The 25,139-nt window shown below is 38.3% G+C and overlaps 2 protein-coding genes across 5 annotated transcripts; one reads left to right on the forward strand and one right to left on the reverse strand.

Moving 5' to 3' along the window:
• Window positions 1-14,967, forward strand: LOC117288820 (NPC intracellular cholesterol transporter 1-like). Its single transcript, XM_033769671.1, has 21 exons — window positions 1-66; window positions 615-1,880; window positions 3,525-3,767; window positions 4,118-4,411; window positions 4,567-4,594; window positions 5,099-5,277; window positions 5,936-6,064; window positions 6,886-7,068; window positions 7,931-8,045; window positions 8,340-8,467; window positions 8,832-8,975; window positions 9,579-9,668; window positions 10,027-10,223; window positions 10,695-10,819; window positions 11,179-11,305; window positions 11,750-11,811; window positions 12,140-12,293; window positions 12,988-13,219; window positions 13,655-13,768; window positions 14,260-14,422; window positions 14,684-14,967. Exons 1-21 carry the CDS (start codon window positions 1-3, stop codon window positions 14,965-14,967), a joined length of 4,323 nt encoding a protein of 1,440 aa, XP_033625562.1.
• LOC117289030 (U6 snRNA phosphodiesterase-like) lies at window positions 8,371-24,248 on the reverse strand. 4 transcript variants are annotated; one of them, XM_033769942.1, is made up of 9 exons: window positions 24,153-24,248; window positions 23,173-23,287; window positions 22,498-22,546; window positions 21,466-21,620; window positions 20,405-20,639; window positions 19,951-20,056; window positions 19,362-19,445; window positions 18,759-18,869; window positions 8,371-8,452 (listed from the first exon to the last, which is right to left on the reverse strand). In XM_033769942.1, the coding sequence occupies exons 2-8, from the start codon at window positions 23,249-23,251 to the stop codon at window positions 18,762-18,764; spliced, it is 816 nt and encodes a 271-aa protein (XP_033625833.1). In that variant the 5' UTR covers window positions 23,252-23,287; window positions 24,153-24,248; the 3' UTR covers window positions 8,371-8,452; window positions 18,759-18,761. The 4 variants fall into 4 exon arrangements, with proteins under 4 accessions (XP_033625833.1, XP_033625830.1, XP_033625832.1 ...); XM_033769939.1 differs by having other exon boundaries at window positions 23,173-23,292; XM_033769941.1 differs by having other exon boundaries at window positions 23,173-23,292; window positions 24,102-24,248.
• Window positions 24,249-25,139: the final 891 nt, after the last annotated feature.

Raw genomic sequence — 25,139 nt, forward strand, 5'->3', positions numbered from 1 at the left:
ATGGCGAGAAGTACTGCTTTACGGGACCAGCTTTTGGCTTGCTTGATATTTGGAATATTGTTGAAGGTAAGCAATCATTGTATCAGTCAAAGTAAAGCAAATGTGCACTTTATACTATTAATCTAACGTACCATAAAATTACACAATATTAAAATAAATGGCGATCGCACGGGGTCAAAGCGATTCAGCTATAAATAAAGTATCACTACATGTGCATAAAATAGCAGAAAAGATCTGTGAATGGACCGAGGGAGTTCATGAAAATTACATTATTGAGAGTTGTTTATGTTTTGTCAAGTGTAAAGTGAACGAAAGTATAAATCTGAAAGGGCAGAGGTAGTTTGTTTACGAAACAACATAAAACTCAGAATCAAGCTTGATACATGTTTTTTGTTTTGTTTTATACATAAGTTGTATTTTACAACTATCCCAGAACAGTTTTTGTTCTCGTTTTGTTATTGTAAACTGTTATTTGTGGTGTAGTGTGCAGTATTGTGTATGAAGACAGTTAGTGTACGTTCACAGTTGTCTGCTGCTAAACATCTCGATGTGAAATAAATAATCAAAGTCATTAATATCTAACCATAATGTTCCTAATTTTGTTTCCAATAAAGTTTGGAGAATCAACGATCCACGAGGCTGGTCGATGTGTCATGTATAAGGAGTGTACACCAGGCGAATTGAACTGCATTAACAATACATTAGCGGTGCAGCTAAGTGGGCCCGACCATAAGACATTCTTAGCCCAAGTCTGCCCTCACCTCGCAGACAGTGAGAGGGTTTGCTGCGATCTAGATCAGTTGAACACATTGAATGGATACCTCGCTCAAGTTCTAGGAGTGTTCAATCGTTGCCCGTCCTGCCAGGCCAACCTCATAAGGTACCAGTGCGACCTGGCATGTAGCCCGGACCAGAGTGTCTTTGTTGAGGTGGTTCCAGACTCACCAACCGCGACCGAAGTTACAAAAGTCCGACTTTATGCGACCGAGGAGTGGGCAAACGGCACCCTAGACGCCTGCCGAGATGTGTTCTTTCCTTCGGCTAACAGACCCGTCATCGACATCAACTGCAATGGCTATTCGGCTGAGCAATGCCAACCCGAGATATGGCTGGACGCAATGGGAAATCCAGCCAACCGATTCGCCAAATTCACCACTGATGTGGTGTTGACTTCTAATGTGGATATACCAGGTATGGAACCGTTGGATTCAGTCGTAACATCATGTGCTGAGAAGGCCTCACCTGACTTACCAAGCTGTAGCTGTCAGGATTGTCGTGCAGCCTGCCCGCCTGGAATCCAGCCTACCATCCCGCCGATTGCAGAGCCTTTCAAGGTGGCAGGAATCGACGGCTATACCTTCGCCGTAGTCGTTGGCTTCAGCGGTTTCGCAGTGCTGTTTCTAGCCGGTGTCATCGCCTACCACTGCATGCGTGACTCAGACGATCACCCCGAAATGGAAGACGGGAAACGACCATCCAAGAAACAACCACAGATAACCGAAGACGACGTGAGTTGCTTCGAGAAAATCGGGAAAGTCTACGATGATGCCGTCCGTAGTTTCTTCACCCATCTCGGTACCTATGTTGCTTACCATCCCCTAGCTGTCTTGCTGATTACCCTAGCCGTTGCTGTACCATGTAGCATTGGGTTTGCCTTCTCAACAGTGACCACCGACCCGGTGCAGCTATGGTCCGGTCCCAACAGCAGAGCCCGCACTGAGAGGGTGTACTTTGATGACAAGTTTGTTCCGTTCCAGAGGACAGAGCAGCTCATCATCACAGCCAACCAAGACAAGTACAAACCAACAAAGTATACACCCTGGAACTCAGACGAACCTCTCACTTTTGGATCAGTACTCAATATTAAAGTTCTTGAAAAGGTACGAATTTTTCCATAGTAAAAAATAATGAAATTGTAATAACAATACACATTTTGGTACTCAATAAATGCGTCAAGGAACGGGTTGCTAATAATCCAGGTGCTGTATGAAACATTAGTAAAACAATGTCATGACAATAATTTCCGTCTCAATTATCATGAGACTAAATTATTTTAGCATGTAAAAACATGATTTTCAAGCCAATGTTTTACTCATTTCTCAAAAACTACAGCACCCCAGCCACTAATATTTTAAGGTACGCTTTCTGCTATCGTTATCTTCAAACTGAGTAAGTTTAGTGTAAACCTGTCGACACTGTGTTTTGTGTTACAAAAAGTACCCAAATCATTTTGGTCTGAACGCAAGAACAAAGCATTCAAAATGGCTGCTACAAAATAACGTTGGTACATGCACATTGCTTTTTGAACTTTCAAAACAAATTTATCAACAAATTCAGATAAATTAATTGAGTACCATTCCTCATATAAACAGAACCACCCACCAACTATATCTGACAAAATCTTTGATTAAGGCAAAGTATAACATCTATAATCTATAATTGAAGTCTATGGTCCTAGTTTTGTGAGTTCAGATAGGCATGCATGGTTATAGATAACTTCTATAACTGCAATGTCACACACACACCACACGTTTCGTAATCACTCTTCAAATTAATGACTCTACAAACTTTTGGTTTGACCAAAAGTTTGTAGAGTCATTAATTTTAAGAGTGATTACCAAATGTATGTTACGTGTGACTTTACACATATTATACAAGCCTACAATAGCTTTCGACAGTAGGCTTTTAAAGCATCTGGAGAGAACATTTCACTTCAAAGTAATGTGATTATGTAAAAAGATATCAGTTTTTATGCCGCAAAAGTTGAATCTGAGAAGCGTTACTGTCTACTGTCAGAAATTAAGAGATTATTCTTCCAGCGTGTACATCGCTCTGAATTTTCGGTGATATCTAAAAAAAAAAAAGGGTCACTTTTGAAATGAAGTTTTCACATGCTAGTTTTATTGTATACATCTACATTTACAAAGGATTTAAACAACCGAAATGTTCCAAAAACCAAAATGTATACTTTGTCTTTAAAGGCAATGGACACTATTGGTAATTACTCAAAATAATTATCATCATAAAACCTTTCTGGATTACGAGTGATTGGGAGAGGTTGATAGTATAAAACATTGTGAGTAACAGCTCCTTCTGAAGTAAGGTAATTTTCGAGAAAGGAGTAATTTTCCACGAATTTGATTTCGAGACCTCAAGTTTAGAATTTGAGGTCTCGAAATCAAGCATCAGAAAGCACAAAACCTCGTGTGACAAGGGTGTTTTTTCTTTCATTATTATCTCGCAACTTCGATGACCGACTGAGCTCAAATTTTCACAGGTTTGTTATTTTATGCATATGTTAAGATACAACAAGTGAGAAGACTGGTTTTTGACAATTACCAATAGTGTCCAGTGTGTTTGACAATAATGGGTAATATCTCTTTCAAGCGTTAAACCATGTTGCTTTCCCGAAACCCTATAACAGTTAGGTATACATTGCCTTTCAATTTAACAGTTTGAGAATGTTTTCATAAAGTTGTATAGTAAGACAATACAGAGAATGCAATTTTTGTTATACTTGGTAGATTCTCGAGGTCCAAAAATACCTTCAAAATATGGAAGTTGAGCGCCCTTTAGAGGACGGAACCAGTGAGACTATCTCCCTTGCCGATATCTGCTGGGTACCAGTTACCTTACTACCACCTCCTACAACATGCGCGATTACGAGTCCCGTACAATACTGGCAGAGTAGTAATAGGAGTCTACACCAAACAGCTACGTCAGACGATGGCAGACCACAAGACTGGCATGATCATTTCTTATACTGTGTCAGGTAAGAAAGCAAGACCGTGCGCCATGACAAGACGCATCACGTCCTCTCCTCCCTCAAAACCACCCTTGCAGGAGTGTTTTAAAGGGGATGATATCATTTTTCATAAAGCTTTCGAAAAGCTGCGACCGAAGTTGTCTCAGCCAACTTAAAGGGAGCAAATATTGTAAAGCATCTTGCTGAATGACACAAACGTCATGACCGGGACGTGAACCAACATTCCGATTAGTAAACCACTAGAGTTTGAACCACTTGCACATGACACCAGATACCAAAAACCTTGTCGATATGACGAGCTCTGTGCCTAACACACCGGCACATTCAGTGGAACACGATACTACACAATAGTTATTGGTTTGTTTATTACATCTTTCCCTAGTCCAACAAATATTTTATCACCCCTCCATGTCGACACAATCTGGAGATACCATCTTGTTTTCTCCTCCCAATAGGAACCCACTAGCTCTAGCTGATGGGACTAATCTTGCCCTACCTCTCGGGTGTGTATCAGAGTTTCTTGGCCCCAGCTATCCCTTCATTGTGCTTGGTGGATTTAACGTCACCGATGAAGGTAAGTTTCCTATACGGTCGTCATACAGGACGGTTGGTTTAACGGATTTATTCACAAGACCGACTTTAAAAGTCTGAATTCACACAAAAACGTCTGACATTTATCATCTCTTAACAATTGAGCATATTCTAAGACTTCTATCATTCATACCTACATTGTGATCATGGATTATTTTTTAATTACCAAATTGAATCGTCTGGATAACTCGTAATATCGAAAAACACAGAGAGCAACCCTTGATCGAGACGAGTCCGGTTGGGCAGTCAGGTTGGCTCAGTGGCTTCTCTCCACACCTTTCACCTCTGTGTAACCCCGGATCGATACCCGGACCGGAGCCTTACATGATTGGGTTTTAGTCTCTTCTGGCTGCATGGGTGTTCCCTATATATAGGGGTTTTCCCTCCCAAGCCTAAGACTGAAATTCCTTCATTGACTTCTCTACAAAAACTTGGTGTGATGTTTCCATTAGTATGATTTGCCGACTAAATAACTCAGATGCAGAGAACCCTAGAAAACATTTCCTCTCCTTTACAGATGTTACATTTACATCGGGGAAAAATATTCATTTTGGTATTACCCAAATACACCGATTTGTGTTAGCACTGTTTGCTCATCACTTTCTGGCCCAGAGTTCTGTGGAAAAATATCACAGGCATATGTATACTACTTGGTGGGATTCGAACCCACGAACTTTGCAGTTGTATAGAGCAGTATCTATACCAACTAGACTCTTATTTCCTCTTGTTGATGCTAAACAGGTGAGCCGTTGTACCACACTGCCGAAGCAGTCATGGTCACCTTTGCCGTTAATAATTACCGTGATGATGAAGAGGATCTTCAATTCAAGAGATCTCTAGCCTGGGAATCAGCTGCCATCGAATACATCGAGAAATACTTGGAAGAAAATGATGACTTGGTTATCAGATATATGATGGAGGTGGGTCTTGAGAAAAGTTGGGTTCTTTTACTCAAGAAGAAATATGCTTTTTCCAGAAGACGATCAGAGCATACTGATCGAAACGTCGAGTTGAAACCAACAGTTCTTTTCAGAACCACCCCAACTCATTAGAGATAGTCATTTCATGGTGTTACCGCAAACCTTTCCATAAAGAAATATACTCTTGAACGCATTCTCCTGAATACGATCAGAACATACTGATCGAAGTGAATAGTTGTCAACCACCTGTTCTTTTCAGAACCAACACTACTCAAAAGAGATTTACACTTGGTGCTTACCGCAAACCTAACCTTATTATACTCTTTTACCTCCAGGAATTTCCTTTATTTTATCCAAAAAACAAAAAAGGATTGACTTATTATAAGTGGATCAACACAACTAACTTCATATTCAATGCTAATGACGTTGCTTTTCTCTTGACATTGGTTAAAGTTGTTAAAAAAAATTGATATCAACAAAAACCTCAACATTACAGATTACATTTCTGAGTCACAGATGACAAAGTAAAAGGTTGACAATTATCTCGTTTTTCCGTCTTGATTCCAAGTGGGTCATAATTGTTATATTGGGAACCGGAATGGTTGCACTTGACTCAAACTTTAAAGATGTCTTATTTATTTATTTATATGTTGTCTAGCGTTCCATTGAAGATGCCTTGATTGAGAGCAGCGAGGCAGATATACTGACTATCATCATCAGCTACTTGGTCATCTTTGCTTACATCGCGGTGGCTTTAGGAGAATTCAGCAGTCTTAAACGCATCCTGGTAAGATCAGTGCACATCAAGCAGCACATTTAGTGCACGCTCAGTTTTAAATATTGGAGGAAAGCTCCACAATGGGAAAAAAACACGCGATCAGGTTGGGACTCCGCGTCTGGGGTGGGATTCGAACCAGGGTCCACATAGGTGAAAGGCAGGGAAAGAAACCACTCAGCCAATCTGACCACAAATTTTTAAGTGATTAGTCATGATTTACCGATTTCACAGCACAGTACAAAAATTCACAATATCTTGATTAAAATATATATTTCACAAGGCGTTTAGACAAAATTGCATTATTGTTAACAGTTATGATTGAGTACTGAATACAATCCTTACACACATCAGTGTGAGGGTAAAACCAAATAAGGTTATTATTTGCAACAGTTGGTAGGGTAAGACACTGCTCTAGAATTACAAAGGTCGTGGGTTCGAATCCCACTCGAGTAATACACCTGTGATTTTTTCCACGGAGCTAGGGAAAGTACTGAGTACAGTGCTAACACACAGGCGGTGTAAGGGTAAAACCAAATAAGGTTATTATTTGCAACAGTTGGTAGGGTAAGACACTGCTCTAGAATTACAAAGGTCGTGGGTTCAAATCCCACCATAGTCATACGCCGGTGATTTTGTCCACAGAGCTAGGGAAAGTTCTGAGTACAGTGCTAACACACAGGCGGTGTAAGGGGAAAACCAAAATTAATATTCTTTATCCAGGATGCAAATTTCTAATCTATTATGTTTTTTATTACGGTTATGATTATTAAGATTATTATTATGATCATGATTAATATTATGATTATGATTATAATTATTATTATTTCTAGATTGACTCTAAAGTGACTCTTGGTTTAGGAGGTATCGTAGTGATTCTACTCTCAGTCACTATGTCTATGGGTATCTATGGATATCTCGGTGTGGCTACAACACTTATCATCATTGAGGTGGTGCCATTCCTTATGCTTGCTGTGGGTGCTGATAATATCTTTATTTTAGTCTTGGAATATCAGGTAAGGACAGTATGGAAATTACTATCAATTTGTGTTTTTTTTTATAAAATAAGGCAGTTTTATCAAACTACATGTAGCACTTTGCTAGGATTGAAACGTCAGGTTACAGAAACCCTAAGATATTGAAAACCTAAGATGTGGAAAACATGATATCACATGATTAACTAGCCATCAAGAAAGACTCTGCTAGGGTCGAAACATCAGGTCATTGAAAACCTAAGATGTCAAAAATAAAAATGATTTAGCAAGATGTGTAGCCTTTGAGAAAGACTCACCTAGGGTCGAAACGTCAGGCCATTAACTATTCTTTGCATTTATACCATAGGCCCTCTTGGTTGGTAAGCAGTTTGCAACAGCTAATTTTCTTGTTTACTTTGTAACATCCTAACATTACAACTACTGATTTGTTATAAAATAGAAGGTAGTGTATTTGAAAGTTCTGGGAGACGTTTTCCCAAAGGAAAAAATGTTCCTAATTAATTTGTTGCTCAAAAAATAGGAACCAAGTACACCATCCTATAACGACAACTGATTCGTTACAAAATAGAAAGTGTGTGCATTAGAAATTTCTAGGGGACTTTTTACAAAAAAACATTGATTTGTCGCTCTAAAAAGAGGAACCAAATACACCATCACAAAGTATCATCATTGCAGTCTCTCCTGAAACGTCCAGACCACACCGGCTCTTTTCAGGGCCAACACTCCAACAAAGAGATTTAAACACGAATGTACCCAAAAGTTTACTCTTATTTATGATTTCTTCTTATTTATCCACACCTCAAAGCTTCCAACAATACTTAATATTGCAGTTGATTACATTTGTGAACAGTTTTATAACATGAAAGTTTGGTTTGATTTGCAGCGTGATGTGAGACAGCCCGGAGAGTCAAGAGAGCAACAGATTGGCCGAGTCTTGGGCAAGGTGGCTCCAGGAATGCTTATGTGTGGGCTGTCAGAATCCATTTCTTTCTTTCTAGGTTTGAAATTTTTAAACTACTTCAGTACCATGCCCTGAACTTTGCTAAAGAAGGGGTACAGCCATTTTCAGGCACAGTCCGGCACCCTTCTGAAGACGATCAGAGCGTCTTTATTGAAATATTGAGGTGTTCAAAACTGGTTCTGGTAGACCCCACACAACTCAAAAGAGATTTAAAGATGTGGCTATCATAAACCTTACTTAACAAGAACAGGCAATGGGACATTGGACTCATTTTTCATAGTAATGGGCTGGCCTTAAGTCTTACTTCTTTTTCCTCTATCCTTGCTTGCAGGAGCTTTAACTGACGTACCAGCCGTGCAGACGTTTGCTCTGTGTGCTGGCCTGGCTGTCCTGATTGACTTCCTTCTTCAAATAACTGCCTTTGTAGCTCTCCTCTCTCTGGATCTAGCAAGACAAGAAGTAAGAAAAGAAAAATTTAGACCAAATTAAGAATTCACTCCGCGATAGTGAAGTTATCACGATCCACTGAAAGCTAAAGTAGTAGTCCCAGCCAATGTCCTGTCTTGTTCTTCCAAGGCAGAAGTTATTAAGCAAGGCAGTTCTTTTCAGAACTAAGTAATCTCCAGAATTCCGAATCTACTCTATGACAGTAGAAGTAAGACCAAGTTCCCAAAGAACAAAATCTACACAGCAAAATAGATAAAATGTGTTACCAAAAACCAAATATAAATTGTTGTTTCAGTAAAAGTTTATAGATAAATATGCAATAAATTTGCACAGAATTTATTTAAAGTTTAATCATTTCTGAATGTTCTTCTTAAAGAGTGGCCGAGTTGATGTAGTCTGCTGTACTCCTCCATGTCCATGCGGAAAGGGAAATATTGTTCGTCATCCTGGATTCATTCAAATCTTCTTCAAGAAATTTTACTCTCATCTCCTACTCAACAAATGGGTCAAGCCATTTGTGGTAAGAAGCAACTTCACTAGAAGTATTTTTTCTTTGTACAATAAGACCGAGATATTAACACCTTGTTGCCCTTGAAATGCTAGAGCAGAAATTTACAATTTCCTCATAGGATGCCCATTACCCGAGGAGGAAATGCCTTGGTGCCCTTGCCCTTTCAAAAACAAAGCATACAGCCTGTTAACGATAATAATAACAGTGGCTTCTTAAGGCCAAGTCACACTGCAGCGATAACAAAAACGATAACGATCACAAAGCAAAGAGGACGCATTCTATTGGTTGAAGTGCTCCACGCAGAATGCGCACACGCTTATTCACCCAATCGAGGGCGTTCATTTTTAACGTTCTCGTTATCGTGGCCTGTGTGATCGGGCCTTTATAATAGCGTTATTTTGCAGTATTTTTCCTGCAAGATATTGTGGAGCTAGGCTTTTGAAGTATGAAGCAATTCCTTTAAACCAATGTTTGCTTTTAATTACAATTACTATTAATACTAAAACAACTTTAAAAGTTGTCTTGAATAATGCTTGCGTTAGTGTTAATTTTTCATTAAGACCTTGTTGTTGAAGCTTCCCTTAACAATAAATATAACTATTTTTATTACAGTTCCTTGGGTTTATACTTTTGTTTTTGATCTGTGGGTTACTAACTCTGAGGCTACCTGTTGGCTTAGAACAACGAATCCCTGTACCTGATGTAAGTTTGTTTAAGATACTACAGTAACTCTTCATAGTAATTAAGTAAACTTTTTTCAATCTTGGCCGGATTGAACTGGGTTGTCTTTGTTTGCTGTTCCCTCTACCAAACAATTTCCTGTTCTTACACAATCTACCCTAATCGCTCATCTATTCTTCACAGGTTCTTTGTTGTGTCCAAACCTTGCTGTCAGTCATCTTGGTTCAGGACCAGTGCTTTAATTGCTATTTAGCCTGTAGGCCTACAGGTAGTTCTGTAAAACATGTTTAATTTTTCCTGTAGCTTAACTTTTGTCTGCAAGTATTGTTTCTGTACTTTATTAAATAATAATAATAATTTCAATTTGTACTTTTCACAGAACCATTATCTGTTAGATTATTTTGACTATGTGGAGAAATATCTCTCCGTTGGACCACCGGTATATTTTGTCGTCAAATTCGGGGACATGGATGTTGCGAATAAGGTAGAGCATCAGAATCTCCTATGTGGCAGTGCAGGATGTGATATGCAATCATTATCTCAACAGGTCTTCCGAGCCTCTAACATCAAAGATTAGTAAGTCTTCTTGACCTAAACCTTTTTTTTCGGTCTGTTGTTGAGATTTTCCTTCTCTGGCCAGCCACACTAGAAGGCTGGCCTTTTCATAAGTCTACTTCTATGTCATTAACAACTATTACTTGGGTCATCCACAAATTACATTTTCAACATTGGCTCTTGCATTAGGTTGCAATACAAGGCGAAGAAGAAACCTACTAGTACCTAGTGACTATTTTATTGTTTAAAACAAAAAATTTGTAATTAATTCTTGTGTTTTTAAAATGTAATATTTTTGTTTGTAGTTAGTATCGAGTTGAATGTTTTAAGTGCACACATGGAAAACAATTTTCATTTTTTACTTATACACTGTGATGAAATAAATAAATTGAATTGAATTGAAAGTTTGACCACGTGAAGAGAGTTTTATCGAAACTTTTAAGTAACTTGAACTAATATTTAAATTATTGAAATGTGCATGAAATGTTTCAGTACTCGAATATCTACTCCCCCGACATCTTGGATCGATGATTACTTTGATTGGCTAACTCCTAGCACATTGGAAAACTCCTGCTGTAAAGTATATGAACAACATCCAGAAGACTTCTGTAATTTTGGTAAGAACTATTAAATTTGGTTCCACTATCACCATTTAAAGACACTGGACACCTTTGGTAATTGTAAAATAACAGTCTTCTCACTCGGTGTATCTCAACATGTGCACAAAACCTGTGAAAATTTTGAACTCAATTGGTAGTTGAAGTTGCGAGATAATAATGTAAGAAAAAACACACTTGTCACATTTGCTCATAGTGCCCTTAACCGAGGAGAAACTGCCTTGGTGCCCTTGCCCTTCAAAAACGAAGCATACCGGCCTGATATAACAAAGTTGGTGCAGCCAATAAAGTCAAACTTTGCAAAACGCACTTTTTAACAAAAAGGTCTAATTAAAATGTTCTTTGGTTCTGAATTTCAGATCCCTGGGAGACTTGTGAAACCTGTGTCCCACTAAGCCAGAAAGGAGAGCGTCCAGTTGGAGAAGTCTTTGAAAAGTTTCTTCCCGAATTTATCAATCATAATCCAGGAATATCCTGCCCAAAAGGGTGAGTAAAAGTTAGATTGATATGGTATGTGTCTTGGTGTTAATTAATAGTGGTGGGTTTTTTAGTTGTTAGTCTTTTGGTGGTGTAAAGTCAGGACATCATTCATGACTGCCCAGACTTCAGACAACCAAAGAGCGAGCAGGGAAGACCTCGATGAGGATACCATCAAGTGGCTTGAAGTCACTAAAATACCAATTTAATTGCGTTCAATGTTCACCTTGGTCCAAAGATCAAATTAAACAAGAAGAAGTTGATTTTTATATCTTTATTATTTGTTTTTATGTTTGCAAAGTGTCAGTTTGTGGTGAACCTCTAGCTATGAATGGCATGATGTGTGAAATAAGTTACGTAGCTGTGACATCAATCAAATACAACATCTCTTTAAAAACAATAACTTGTTTCTTAAAATGTAAACACAAATGTTGTTTTGTTTCTTTCAAACAGTGGAAGACCGTCTTACCATGATGCACTGCACTTCACAAATGATTCTCAAACACGATTGGATGGTATGTTAGGCTCGGATACAAAAACCCCCAATTAAACTTACTCATAAAACTTTCTAATTTGCACCTCCATCTGCTCTCGGAAACTAGAACAGTTTTCTCTCAAGGCAGAATCACCGGGGACACATTTCCCTATGACACTTCCACTTTATAAGAGTTCATTATCATCTCCTGAACAATCCGATAAATCTACTCCGCGGCAGTAGAATATAGAAAGACAGTTTTCTCAAGAACAAACTCTACCTGGCAAGTAGATACACACATGGTGTTACCGCATATATTCATTATCATCATTATAAAACCCTACTTTTGTACTTTGTGCAATTTGCAGCTTCGTATTTCTTCTCCTTCCATACCGTCTTGACCAAGTCTGAACAGTTCACTGCAGCCTGCAGAGAATCTCGCGTTATTGCTGCACAGGTCAAGGCAGACTTACAGATGAAGAATCCAGACCTTGGGGATGACTTTGATGTATTCTCATACAGGTTAGTTATAAAGGCAAAACTCTTGGGTTTGGGAACTCTGTGATTGTTTTGACCCTATAAGTGTAAATGTACATGTTTACAGTACAGATCAAAATTTAGTAGATGCCTCACGATAGATTCAACGCAATATAAATAGCCTTTGCGCGTATATTGTACAATAAAACTAACATGTGAACATTCCAAAAGGTGGTCAAGATTGTGAGATATCAATGAAAATCCGGAGCCAATATGTCCAGCAAGGAAGAATTATCCCCGATGAATACCAGTACACAAACTGACTGCAAGTCAAATTTTAGGGCATAAAATACTGAGGCAAAGGACACTTCCATTGGATAATTTCAAGTCTATGAGAAACTTTTGAAAGGGCACCAAGGCCAAGACCAGGGCAGCAGTTGCCCGTCCAGTTAGTCAAGGTCTGCCTTAGACCACTAAGCGAGCCTGGGCCCAGTTTCATAAAGCTGTTAAGCAGAAAATTCTGCTTGGCAAAATTGTTTGCTAAGCAAAAATTGAAACGGGCACCAATCTAAACAATGTAAAACTTAAGGCTGGTAACCTGTTTCTGTTAAGCAATACTTTTCTGTGCTTAGGAAGAAATTGGGCACAGGAGTTATTCTAGCCTGCTTTAGTCACTAGACCACTAATCAAGCCTGGTGCCAAGAGGCCCTTTTTCAATCTTACATTTATATATTTTCAGCTTCTTCTATGTTTACTACGAGCAGTACATTGATCTGGTTCAGAAGGCTATAACTAATATCTCGATAGCCCTAGTGCCAATCTTCCTTGTCAGTTTCTTCATGCTGGGCTTTGATGTCATCTCTGCTTTCTTCATTTTGTTGAACATCATTATGATTGTTGTGGATACACTTGGTTTCATGTACCTGTGGGGTGTAGACTTCAATGCTATATCTCTAGTCAATCTAACAATGGTGAGTTACGGCAGGTTTGTTACAACTTTAGTTGTTGTGGAAAGGGTTGAGACAGGGGGAGGGGCCAACAATAAAGGGCGAGAAGATCAACAAAATTATTCATGTTTAGTTATGAAATATGAGGCCAACAATGCTGAAGTGCAGCTTTAGGCATGCTGCCAGGTTTACAAAATGTCGTTTTTGCCATGCAATAAGTTGAATTGACTGTGCGTTTTCTTGATGACTATTGATACTCCTTGTCATAAGCTATGTCTGAGGTCAATACACAGTGGAAATTTTAATTTATTCTGGGAGAAATCTGTGCTGGGCGATACATTTTGAGTTCTGGGCAGACCTAGCCAACAATAAACAAAGTAAATAAACCTCATCAGTTCAATCTATTGTTCATGTTTAAACCGTGCTAAAGATGTATTTTTATGTTTCTTTACAATTCAGGCTATAGGTATGTCAGTGGAGTTTGTGTCACACACAACCCGTACATTCCGGATGTGTACAAAACCAACGAGGAACGAAAGGGCAAAGTATGCCCTCTACCATACTGGAAGTGCCGTAAGTAAACAACCAAAATATTTCTCCTTTTCTAAAGATACAAAAGAGTATTGCTCCTCAGCGATCATTGAGTGGCTTGTCGTGGCTGAGCAGATAAGAACACCAAAATCAAACTCTGGTGTTTCTCAGCAGAATGTTCGAGTCCCGGTCCTGACACTTGTGTCCTTAATCAAGACCCTTAACCATTATTGCTGCATACTTCCGATGGGACAAAATCCGTAGGTCCTGTGTGTTGTGTAATGCACATAAAAGAACCCAGTGCAGTTAGCGAAAAGAGAAGGGGTTTGCCCGAGGTTCCTGGTCTGATCAGCAGCATATTGTACCAAAGCACCATGTAAACCATTACATGGTGCTACATACTTCAAAACGTAGCTCCACATACCTCGCAGGGAACATACCACTTAAATACACTCCTAGGGGTGCATTAAAGCGTTAGATAAGAACCTAGTATTACTACTGCAAATTTAATCCCTCCAATCCTCAAAAAACAGGTCCTGAGCGGAGTTGCTATGACCAATCTACCAGGTACCATCGTCTTAGTCTTCGCTACATCACAGCTGTTTGAGATCTTCTACTTCAGGATGTTCCTTATCATCACACTGCTCGGCACTGCACATGGAATCATCTTCCTACCAGTCCTCCTCAGTTACTTTGGTGAGTAAGCCTAGATTCAAGAGGTTGTGGGTTCGAATCCCACCTAAGTAGTATGCCTGTAATGTTTTTTACATAACTCAGGGTACAGTGTTTACACAGTTACTTTGGTGTGTAAGCCTAAACAAGATCGGCAAAGGTCATGGGTTTGAATCCCAAACTGATTTTTCTTCAAATTTAAAACCTATCCTGATGTGTGTCACAGGTCTGAGCGTGAACAACCAACAAGATTTACAGATTGTTTTCTCTCGTTTTCTTGTACAGGGCCAGGCATAAATAAGGCACAACTTCTGATTGAGCAACAGGAAGATAAGAAAGCCCTGCTTGCCAATGGCCCCAAACAACACGAAGCCAATGGCACTAACCCCATCTATGAAACAGGGCTAGGTAGCGGTGACGAGATACCACCAGATTATGCTGAGGTTGTGACCTATGAGGAGATCGGAGTTAAAGTTAACTTGAAGAAGAAGAAGACAGCGAGCGAAGACAAAAGCAACGTGTCGGAAAAGGAGCAAGACACATCCCCAGAAGAGACAACACATATGTAATTTATAAGTTGTTTTTAATAGAACATGTAAGTAGACGTTATTCGAAACGGCGCCCTCGTCTAGAGGTCAAAAGAAAGTTGCTCATTGGCCTATCATGCGCGTCGAGCATACATGCATGTGTTTACCATTTTTACGTCTTCAATTTGTCTCAAGATGGCAATGCATAAGGTTTATTCTTCATAGAGCAGAGATTAAAGACACTGGACACCTTTAGTAATTGTCAAAGACCAGTCTTCTCACTTGGTGTATCTCAACATGCAAAAAATAACAAACCTGTACAATTTTTTAGCTCATTCAATTGGTCGTCGAAATTGGAGATAATAAAGAAAGAAAAACTACCCTTGTCACACGAAGTTGTGTGCTTTCAGATGCTTGATTTCGAGACCTCAAAATCTAATTCTGATGTCTCGAAATCTCATTCTTGAAAAATAACTTCTTTCTCAAAAACTACGTTACTTCACAGGAAGCCGTTTCTCGCAATGTTTTTACCAATAGTGTCCACTGCCTTTAAGACAATGACCCCATTAGTGTAGCAGAAGCAGTGGTGGGGGCTCATAGATGGGTATCTGGTGTGATTGCAAAACTGCCAAAAGTCATAAGAACAAAACATTTTACGTCAGATTGTTCTATGGTAACTCTTTTCAAGAAAAATAAGGTTGGTTTTTCTCACTCCCTGGCCCATTTTCAGCTCATTCATGCGACAACATACAATATTGTATATGTGTGAGACATGCAAGGTTATGATACCTCGTTAGCTTCTACATAATTAATTGTATACTGCTCAAATAATGAAGACACTTTTTAGTATAAATGTCTGATAAAGTCTGACTTTTATCATGTAATGTTTAACTTTTATTTTTACAACAATGTTTGGGATTTACGTGAGGGAAAGAGGGGAGTGACCTAAAAAATATCTTTGAAAAATAACTAAGAACAATTAACGTGACACGAATCTAACTTACAAAATATGAGGCATTAATCTTGTTATGGCTGTTTACTTAAAGAATCTATTTGTATCATTTTTTGCTGCCATTAAATTAAAAACAAAAGATAGCTGCAAAATGATGTGGGGTAGGTTGATGATCTGAACCCAACCGATGTTGCCAAGGCAACGGCTTGGAGATCTGAATTGCCTACATTGTTCCCATGTTCAAACTTTTTAATATATTTTCACCAGGTTTGTGTTTACAGTGAATGTAATATCTGATGTGTGTAGTGGTAGTTTGAATTGTTCAATGTAGGAACTTGCCAGACCTAAAATAGCTGCATAGTGTTCCAGCCATATTAGAAAATACAAATCAACTCCGCTTTCCTACCAATACATAGCTGCCAATATTGGCATCGACAAACCATGGAGTTTGTGTACAACAATCACAGACATATTTAAAGTTACATTCAACACGATAAGAAACAAGTTTACATAATCAGGAAGATTTTCTTATTTGTTCATCAAAATATAGAAAGATTGGATAATTTGCAGGGAAATGTCTGCAGAGTCAGAGAGAGTGGACAGCCCTCCCAATAGTTTTGAGAGTGGGAGCTTTTTGATGAAATTACACAATTTCTATAGAAAATTCTGATATTGTTTCAATGGCAAAATTGTATTCAAATATTTGTCACTGTTTCAGTGAGATTGAAAATAGGGTGCCTTTGGTTCAATTCATCACTTCATTGAATAGAAGAAACAACAGGAGAAAAAAATATACAATTTGTTTTACATTTCAAAAAGTCAAATTGTTTCTCTAATGCCATTTAAATGGAAGGTATCTGTTTGGTAAACACTCATAAAATCAATGGCAATAAATACTTACTTCGATAGAAGTACAAAAGCTTTCGATTGTATAAAGCATTTGACTTTAAAGTAATTATTTTTATGTGAAAATATATTAGTCTTATCCCCAACAATTTTGTGAGAAACATAACTGTCAGAAAAGTTTCTCAGATGTATCCCAACTACAGACTACTCTTCCTGCGTGGACATAACCGCTCCGGATTTTTGGCAATATCAAAAAACGTGACCACGTTTTAAAACTAAATTTTCAAAGGAATTATTTTATTGTAAATATCTTTGTTTATATAAGATTAAAACAATCGGTTCCAAACACCAAAGGTTTACTTTGCCCATATTGTGTGATCCTAAGTGTATATTTTCCTCAACAAATGCAAACCTGGTTATCTAACAAACTTGTCAATTTTGGCATTTTACTTATCGTTCTCCTCAATTATGCTGGAAAACCTCTCAGGGTGAGTGGTGATTTTGCCAACTTTATGTACGTCAAGTGGGTTCTATATCGCAAAAGCTTTTATATATTTTTTTTTTTTTTTTTTTTAGTTAGCTGAAAGTATGAACTAGAAGAATAAAAATGGGTTTACAAAAACTAAGATTATGATAAAAATTGTAGGATAATTATTTCGCTAGCTCCTGTAAGCCTTTGCTAAGAACCCCTTTTCACTAGACACATTGTAATGACAAATAGTAGAATTTTAGTTTGTCTACATGCACTTTATTGTACATTTGCCGATTCACAATTTTCTTTTGCAAATTTCTCTGATGTGTCTGACGTCTTCGACAGAAGTGAGTTCGAGGCACTATGACGAACTATTGCAGGTGCTATTAATTAAGGCTTTTAAAGTAAACTCAACTCTGGAAAGCAAAGAAAAAAGCTTGTTCATAAAAAAGAAGAATTGGTTCAAATTTAAATGTTGCATAACTCTAATGTTACATTATGTGTGACTGTAACTTTGAATTTTATACGTATGATGAATGATATTAAAACAAGAATGCCAATGAGTTCTTTGTCTGTATTGAGTTTCTGAATTTATTTTCAAAGGATAAGTTTTTAGGTGGACTCTTTGAATATTTTGAGAAGAATTAGATTTAATATGGATTGACAAACATTATTTTATTTCATTGATTTAATTTATTCTTGTTGTGAAGCCAAGGCCTCTTATAAAAGCAAACTTAATAATTGTACTACTAGTCAAGAACCCCATGGATAGAAGACAAGGGAGGAAGTTTTAGTTTTAGATGTGGGTGGGAAAACCTCAGAGAATTATTTCAGGGAAAAACCAATGCAGCCATGTAGGGACTGAAAACCCAATCCACACAGTGTGATTCGAACCAGGGTCCGAGAGGTGGAAGGCGAGGAAAGATACCACTACGGCAAACCAAAATCATAAACATTAGAAGTGCTTTATATATTGTTCCTAGAAAGAACATCCTACGATCAAAGATTTATATGAGAAAATTTCCAAGAAGAATCACCAAATCCATTTGACAACAAAGAATGCGGTTTGCTGGCCAAACCACCCATGGCAGACCAACACCAGGACGTCAAAGGAAGACCAATATTGACCAATTGATGGAGGATACCGGATGCAGGTTCAAAGATCTACCAAACACAATGAAAGACAGAGAAAGGTGGAAGAAACGTGTCAAAGAAAGCTGAGCACGCTCACATGATGATGATGAAGATAAATCTTGAATGAAAAGGAGATGGAAGCACTTTGTCTAATGTCATGCTGACATTGTAATATTGAGAGGACCGAGTAACGCATGTTTCCTAGAGTAACTCATGCTAAGAATTTGATACAACACATAGAATACAGATACTACAAAGTTTCACATACTTTGTCTCCATTATTTCTGTGCACAAATCAAACTTTGCAGCCTACTTTACATATTATCTATGAATATTTATAGTCTCACCTGTCACCTCCCCATCCCCAGTGGTATTCTGAACTACTTGCAGCCTACTTTACATATTATCTATGAATATTTATAGTCTCACCTGTCACCTCCCCATCCCCAGTGGTATTCTGAACTGCTTGCAGCCTACTTTACACCATATTTCACTGACTGACAATGGAAGGCTGGCTCTACAAAGCTTTCTGCATTCACGCTATAAAGACAACGTTGAGAAAACCTTTGGAGTCAAATCAATCAATTCATTGAGACATAACTACCTATTTCATTTTTCTTCTCCAACAAGAAAAACAATTGCTGTAGAAAACTATGGGTGTCATAGCCGAGCAGTTTAGAGCAACAAATTCAAATTCTTGTGGTTTAGTCATCCCGGTGTGGGACTTTACTATATTTGCTTCTCTTCATCCAAGGGTATAAATGGGTACCTGCGAGGGTAGAGGTTGGTATTTTGTTTGAAAGGCCTTCTGAGGGTCACGGCAGCTCGGGTTTTATACTCCCCAGGGAGGTGATGTTATGGGCCCAATGACCAGGACACTAATGTAAAGTGCATTGATACATTATTGTAAAATGAGTTATATAAGAAGTAATTGTTAATTAAATTAATTAATCAATTAAGAAATATGACAGGAGGGAGTGTCAGCGAAAAGATTTTGGGATAAAACAAACTAGGAAAATTCAGTGGATTTACCTGAATTCTGGGCATATCACTGGCACCAAGAAATGTTTGGTAATCTCCAAGGCACCAACCAAAACTGACATGAAACGACGGTTTCTAAAAATGAAAAAGAAAACTGAATTAGGCCCAGCTCTTGGAGCACCTATACAGCAATCTACTGGTCTAAGGTTCAAGCTCACCCTTCAACAATTTTAAAAGTTACTAAAAATTTAGCCCAATTCATCTTGAATACCACATGGGCAAAAAAGTCACATTGTACGCAAAACTCTGAAAACAGCAGCCACAGCCAGTAACACCAGGGTGAACCCCTTCTCTTTTCGATAAGTGCCCTGGGTTCTTTTAAATGCGTTACACAACACATGGGACCAACGGCTTTGCGTCCCATCCGAAGGACGAAGCAATGATTAAGCTTGCTCAAGGGCACACAAGTGTCACGGCTGGGGATCCAAACCCACACTCTGCTGATCAGAAACACCAGAGTTTGAATTCGGTGCTCTTATTCGCTTGGCCGCGACACTTCCAACATATAAACCAATTTAACAGAAGTATCACAAGTGCCAATAATATACAGTGAAGAGAAGTTTTCAATGTTTTTTTGTACCTCATAGTAAACAGGAAGAGAGAATTCTTGCAAGCAGACATCAATTATCTTCACTAGATTCAACATCTCTTGGTGTCCATGGTTGGCTTTCAAACCAATAAACGACCTATATTTTGCAAGGAAATGAAAATGGACTTAATAAGAATAATTAAGTAACTTTGCGAAAGATAAACTAATCGGTTTAAGTCTCACCTGTAACACCCATAAATAAAATCATCAAGTTCTTTTCAGAATACAGCACTGTCTTCAACTAACCCCTTGCATCGTAGTTTGTCATTCTCATTGAGAATCAAATCGCATGTAAGAAGTCTGCTCCGTATCGACTGAATGAATGAAACTGGCATTTGGCCAGGGGACCACTGTTAAGGGAGAAGGCTAACTTACATAACATATCCCTCACAGAAGTGCCCCTTTGAATAGGTGTACCCCTTCAAACAAAAAATTTAACACTAACCTGGTCTTCTCGTCATTAGCGTAAAACTCAATGTTGTCGAAGCAGTAGGTGAACCCTCCAAAGGAAGCCAGTCGCTGGCGTATTGAATCAACAAACGGGTCAATCCATTGATACTGGAGGGTCACTGTCCTCGATAAACTAATATGGAGGTCAGGCACTGGCTCCATGTCAACACTAGAGGGCATCATGCTGAGAAGATCCTCCATGATGATTTTGAGTTGTTCTGTTAGTTCAACTGTAACATAAAGACAAACTGTATGGAATAAGTGTGCTTCTCTATAGATGGTTTGCACATGATGTCATTGACCATCATCTTTGATGTAAAACAATGAAAAAAATGCAAATAAGTTCGCGCTGTACACGGCTCTCAACCAATGGTAGACTTTCAGGCGTGACGTTTCATCATAGATGACGGCCAATGCAATGGGTCTATTGTCTTTATTTCTTCTGACCATATCCTCCTCCAAAGACAAGTCCCCTCCCCTACCACCCTACCTTAGTGTTCTCACCAGAATGAAACAGGTAGTAAGTTCACAACAAACTCACCCCCTTTACTCTCACCACACACTAATGTAGCACTGAGCTTCTTCAGCCCCAACACACACACACTCTTGTGCCATGGGAGCCCATAAGGGCAATGACTCATAGGGCAACCTACATGCAACCAGTTCCAGGCAATCTCCAATTATTCCAAGGAAAAATCACGCAGTCAGGTAGGAACTGAAAACCCAATCCACATAGTGCCCCTGCCATGGTTCGAACCAAGGTCCGAGAGGTGTCAGGAAGGTAACCCAACAACCTGGTGGAAATGACATCAGGTTGGCTCAGTGGTTTCTTTACCTGTCTTTCATTACTGTAGACCCTGGTTTGAATCCCATCTCAGACCAGAGCCTTGCATGCCAATTGGGCTTTTAGTCTCTACCTGATTGGGTAGAGTTTTCCTCCCACATTTAAAACTGAACGTTTCTTCTCGTTTCCCATTCATCCCGTTATTGGCACTAATTGTGCTATTTTGTAATCAAATTTAATTGTTTTCTTCATAAGATAACTTTTTTGCATACCTGGGATGTACACCAATGTAGCCCAATTACCAGCGACATGCTCAAATGACCTGATTCGGCCACCATGCGAGCTGGCATTGCTGTTGCCTTCAGCGACATGAGATGACGTATCAAACATACCAAGTATTTCAGATGGTACTGAAGGTAAAGCTGGTCTGTAACATGAAAAATATTCACAAAATATGATTTCAAATCAAAAATTGCATCCACTTGCTGCCGCTTGCCAGTTTGTATTGTAAACTTGGGTGTGAGTCTTTGCTATACAGCAATTAAAGTCACCTGGAAATAGATTTTTTTTCTTTCAAACATAAGAGTATATGCTTACGAACAATAAAACAATTTTTTTAGTAATTGTTTGTCACGATTTATATGTTAAAAAAATATATAAAGTTGTTTGGGGGGCTGACTCCGCCTACCCCTTTTGTGACGTCAATCGAGGCAGACTTTGCCTGCAATGCGTATAGTAAACACACGTGCAAAGTACATGTACGTCCAAGTCGTGAGTTGGTACATTTCAAAAAGTGTTTTTCTGCATTCAGCAGCAATACACCTGGTCGGCATTGCCGGAAAAAAACAAATTTTTTTTTTTTGAAACGTACAAACTCACGACTTGGTCCGTACATGTACTTTGCAATTGGGTTTACTCTACGCATTACAGGCAAAGTCTGCCTCGATTGATGTCACGAACAGCGCCCTCTCGGGTCAGGGTCTACTCTTAAATTTGTAAATAACATAAGAACTGATTTTTTAAAACCTTAGTTAACTGTTTATTCACATTCCACTCATCAAAACACATATATTAGTGACAAAAGCTTTATTTTGAAAAAATACCACTTCCAGGTGACTTTAAGGGTTTTATGGCTTTTGACTGGCACACCCCAATCAAAGATACTACAAAAAATAGGGAGACCCCCACCGACATAAGATCAAGATCAGTTGATGGCGTGCTGGCACCTTCAAATCCAACAGTCTCCCTATTAACATTTTTACTGCAACAATCATATTCCAAAGTGGTGAAAATTTAGTACAAACCTTTTCCCGTCTTTCTGGTCTTGAACAGCATTCTCACTTTTAGAATGATCTATAAAATAAAACAAAAACACAAATATATCATCACTGATGATAAGTTGCAAGAGAGCTTTTTAAAAATTTCATTTTGTTTCTTCTAAAAATGACTCAGAAATGTTGTCTTGTGAAAATCACCCTTGAAGTAGGAGACTTATTTTACATACTTCTGTTATGGAGACTGCTTTAACTGATTTCTTATATCCAACAGAACCATGTTTATAATTAACCAACAAACCAATGAGTTATTAATTTTAACTAACTCAATGAAACATTTCATTCATTCCTTTTCTTCCTGACTGTCATTTCGCTAAAAACACTGTCTTGTAATTTTAGGTCTTCTGAAGAAGACTCTTCTCTACCAACAAACCAAGTCTATACTATTGTCAAACCTTTACCACTTTGGGCATTTAGTCAACTAAGGTCAATTAATTTGGGTTTCCAAGCAATTTGCAAATACAATAACCTTTTTCTATTAAGAAGAATGCATCACTTTGTGAGGAAAAAACAAAATTAGTGGAATGTTTTTTTTTTTACTTAAGCATTTATAAATTTAACAAACTTTATTAAACAGAGTACTTAATAAAACATTTTGAATCATTGAGTATATATAAATAATGTTAATGACAGTTAAATCCTTACTGTCGACATCGTCCAAGTTCAGTTCTTCAGATTCGCTTGAGCTACTCTCATAACCTTGAAGAGCCTGTAGAGCCGACATTGTTTGCGGTAGTTGGTGTCATGAAGAATGAATGGTCTACTCTAGAATTAAAAATAAAACAAAACTCACTATTTGTCAGTTGTCACACTCACAGAACTATTTTTTCCTTACTAAATATCATCATAACTGCAATTAATACGACAAAAATGTCGTACTAAAATAATTAGAGTAGAGTGTGTAGTAGTTGCGATAACGTAACCCTCCTGCCGCCAGCACACACACTTCATAACAATCCGTTTTCCCCCATTTCAGACCAGTAATGTTTGGTTTCAGGAGATAAGAAACCAATCTATGATATTTTCTCTTTAATGTAGACTTAATTATTACGCTTATCGGAATTTATTACAGTATGCAGTAAATCAAAAAACTTGTTGTTGTTGTCATTTTCACTTAAAATATTTTAATATTTTCCCAACATTTGCACACCGTAGAATCCCAAACAGTAACCACCTCACGTGATCCATCTAGTGACTAAAACAGAATGAAACTCAATCTAGCAGATAGTAATTTTGTTTTGAACTTTCGAGGTTGGATGATGTTTCTTTGACTCATTTGAATGTTGGCATAAAGCCATAATAATGCACTAGTGATTAGTACCAAAAATCAATCATTTTATAAATGTTTGAGCATAACCAACGACAGGAATCTTTATTCTCAGCATGATTAAGCCTGATGAAAATACAGACCGTGAGTAAACTGCATAGCTTTTGTCACCGGTGCAGCTTGCACAATCTCGCGGTAAACGGGAATCAAAGTTGGGGACCGAAAACATATGACTTTTATGAGGGTCGATAACGTATGACGCTACGATATGATTTATTTTGTTCCATGGCGTTATATCCTGACTTACGGACATTGCCGAGTATCACGTAGAAGTAGAAGTAGAAGAAGTATAGTATACCTTTCTAACAATGTTGACGCTCCCAAACTTTCTACGAACTGTTCATCAGTGAACAAGCAAATTTTTAGCAGACGATAATTTTGTGGCGCTGTTGCTTTTTACTTGCTTTTTACTTGCTAGCCACGTTCAATATTTATTTTATTATTACAACATTTAAATAATATTTTTAATGTATTGATTGCATTTAGAAGGTTTTGAAAATAAGTATGATACGGTCAAATATTTTTAAAAGAAGTACATACTCATTTAAATAGTTTTTTTGACGAATTTTGAGACGAGAAAGTAGAAAAAAAACTCGTGCCAAAAAAAGGTAGTGCGACCTCTGTTGTTCCAAAATTCGGTCGCGTACAAAACGGTGGTGCGACCTCTGTCGTTCATTTTAATCCATTATTTCCACCCTGGGCCGCAGAATGGATGGGGCGCGCTGCTGATGCCGCAGACATGAATCGAAAGTGGCTGCCATTATTGAAATTAGATTACATTATTCGTATCAGCGCTCAGATCAGCTGACCTAATTTGGGCACCTAGGGTTCATGGTCATATTTCAACCGCTGCCTGCAGCAAGCAGAGTATAACACTTCATGCATGCCATTGAGTGCAATGCAGATTGTGCATTACGGTGGCTTTAGGAAGGATGGCTTTTGATGAGAGCAGAAATTATTTCGATGAGAAGATACATTTTTAACTGCAAATTGCAAGGCGGGAACAATGCAGAAAAAAATTAAGATGATTATAAAAGCCCATAGCATGCTGGCGAAGAAACGAAGGTTTCCAAATGTCTTATTCAAATTGTCTGCTGTCTAAGAAAACACATTCGACAGCCGGGTTTTCTTGCCAATGGACATTATTTTTCATGAAGACATTAACACTAAAACAGGCATTTTAGCAACAACAAAAATAATATTGTTTTTCACTCATGATGAGCGTTCGCGGCCGACGGGCCAGCCTTTTATTGTACTATTATCTGCCAACGAAAAGGAAGGCTTA

The sequence above is a fragment of the Asterias rubens genome, chromosome 4, assembly GCF_902459465.1.
Source record: "Asterias rubens chromosome 4, eAstRub1.3, whole genome shotgun sequence".
Taxonomy (NCBI): domain Eukaryota; kingdom Metazoa; phylum Echinodermata; class Asteroidea; order Forcipulatida; family Asteriidae; genus Asterias; species Asterias rubens.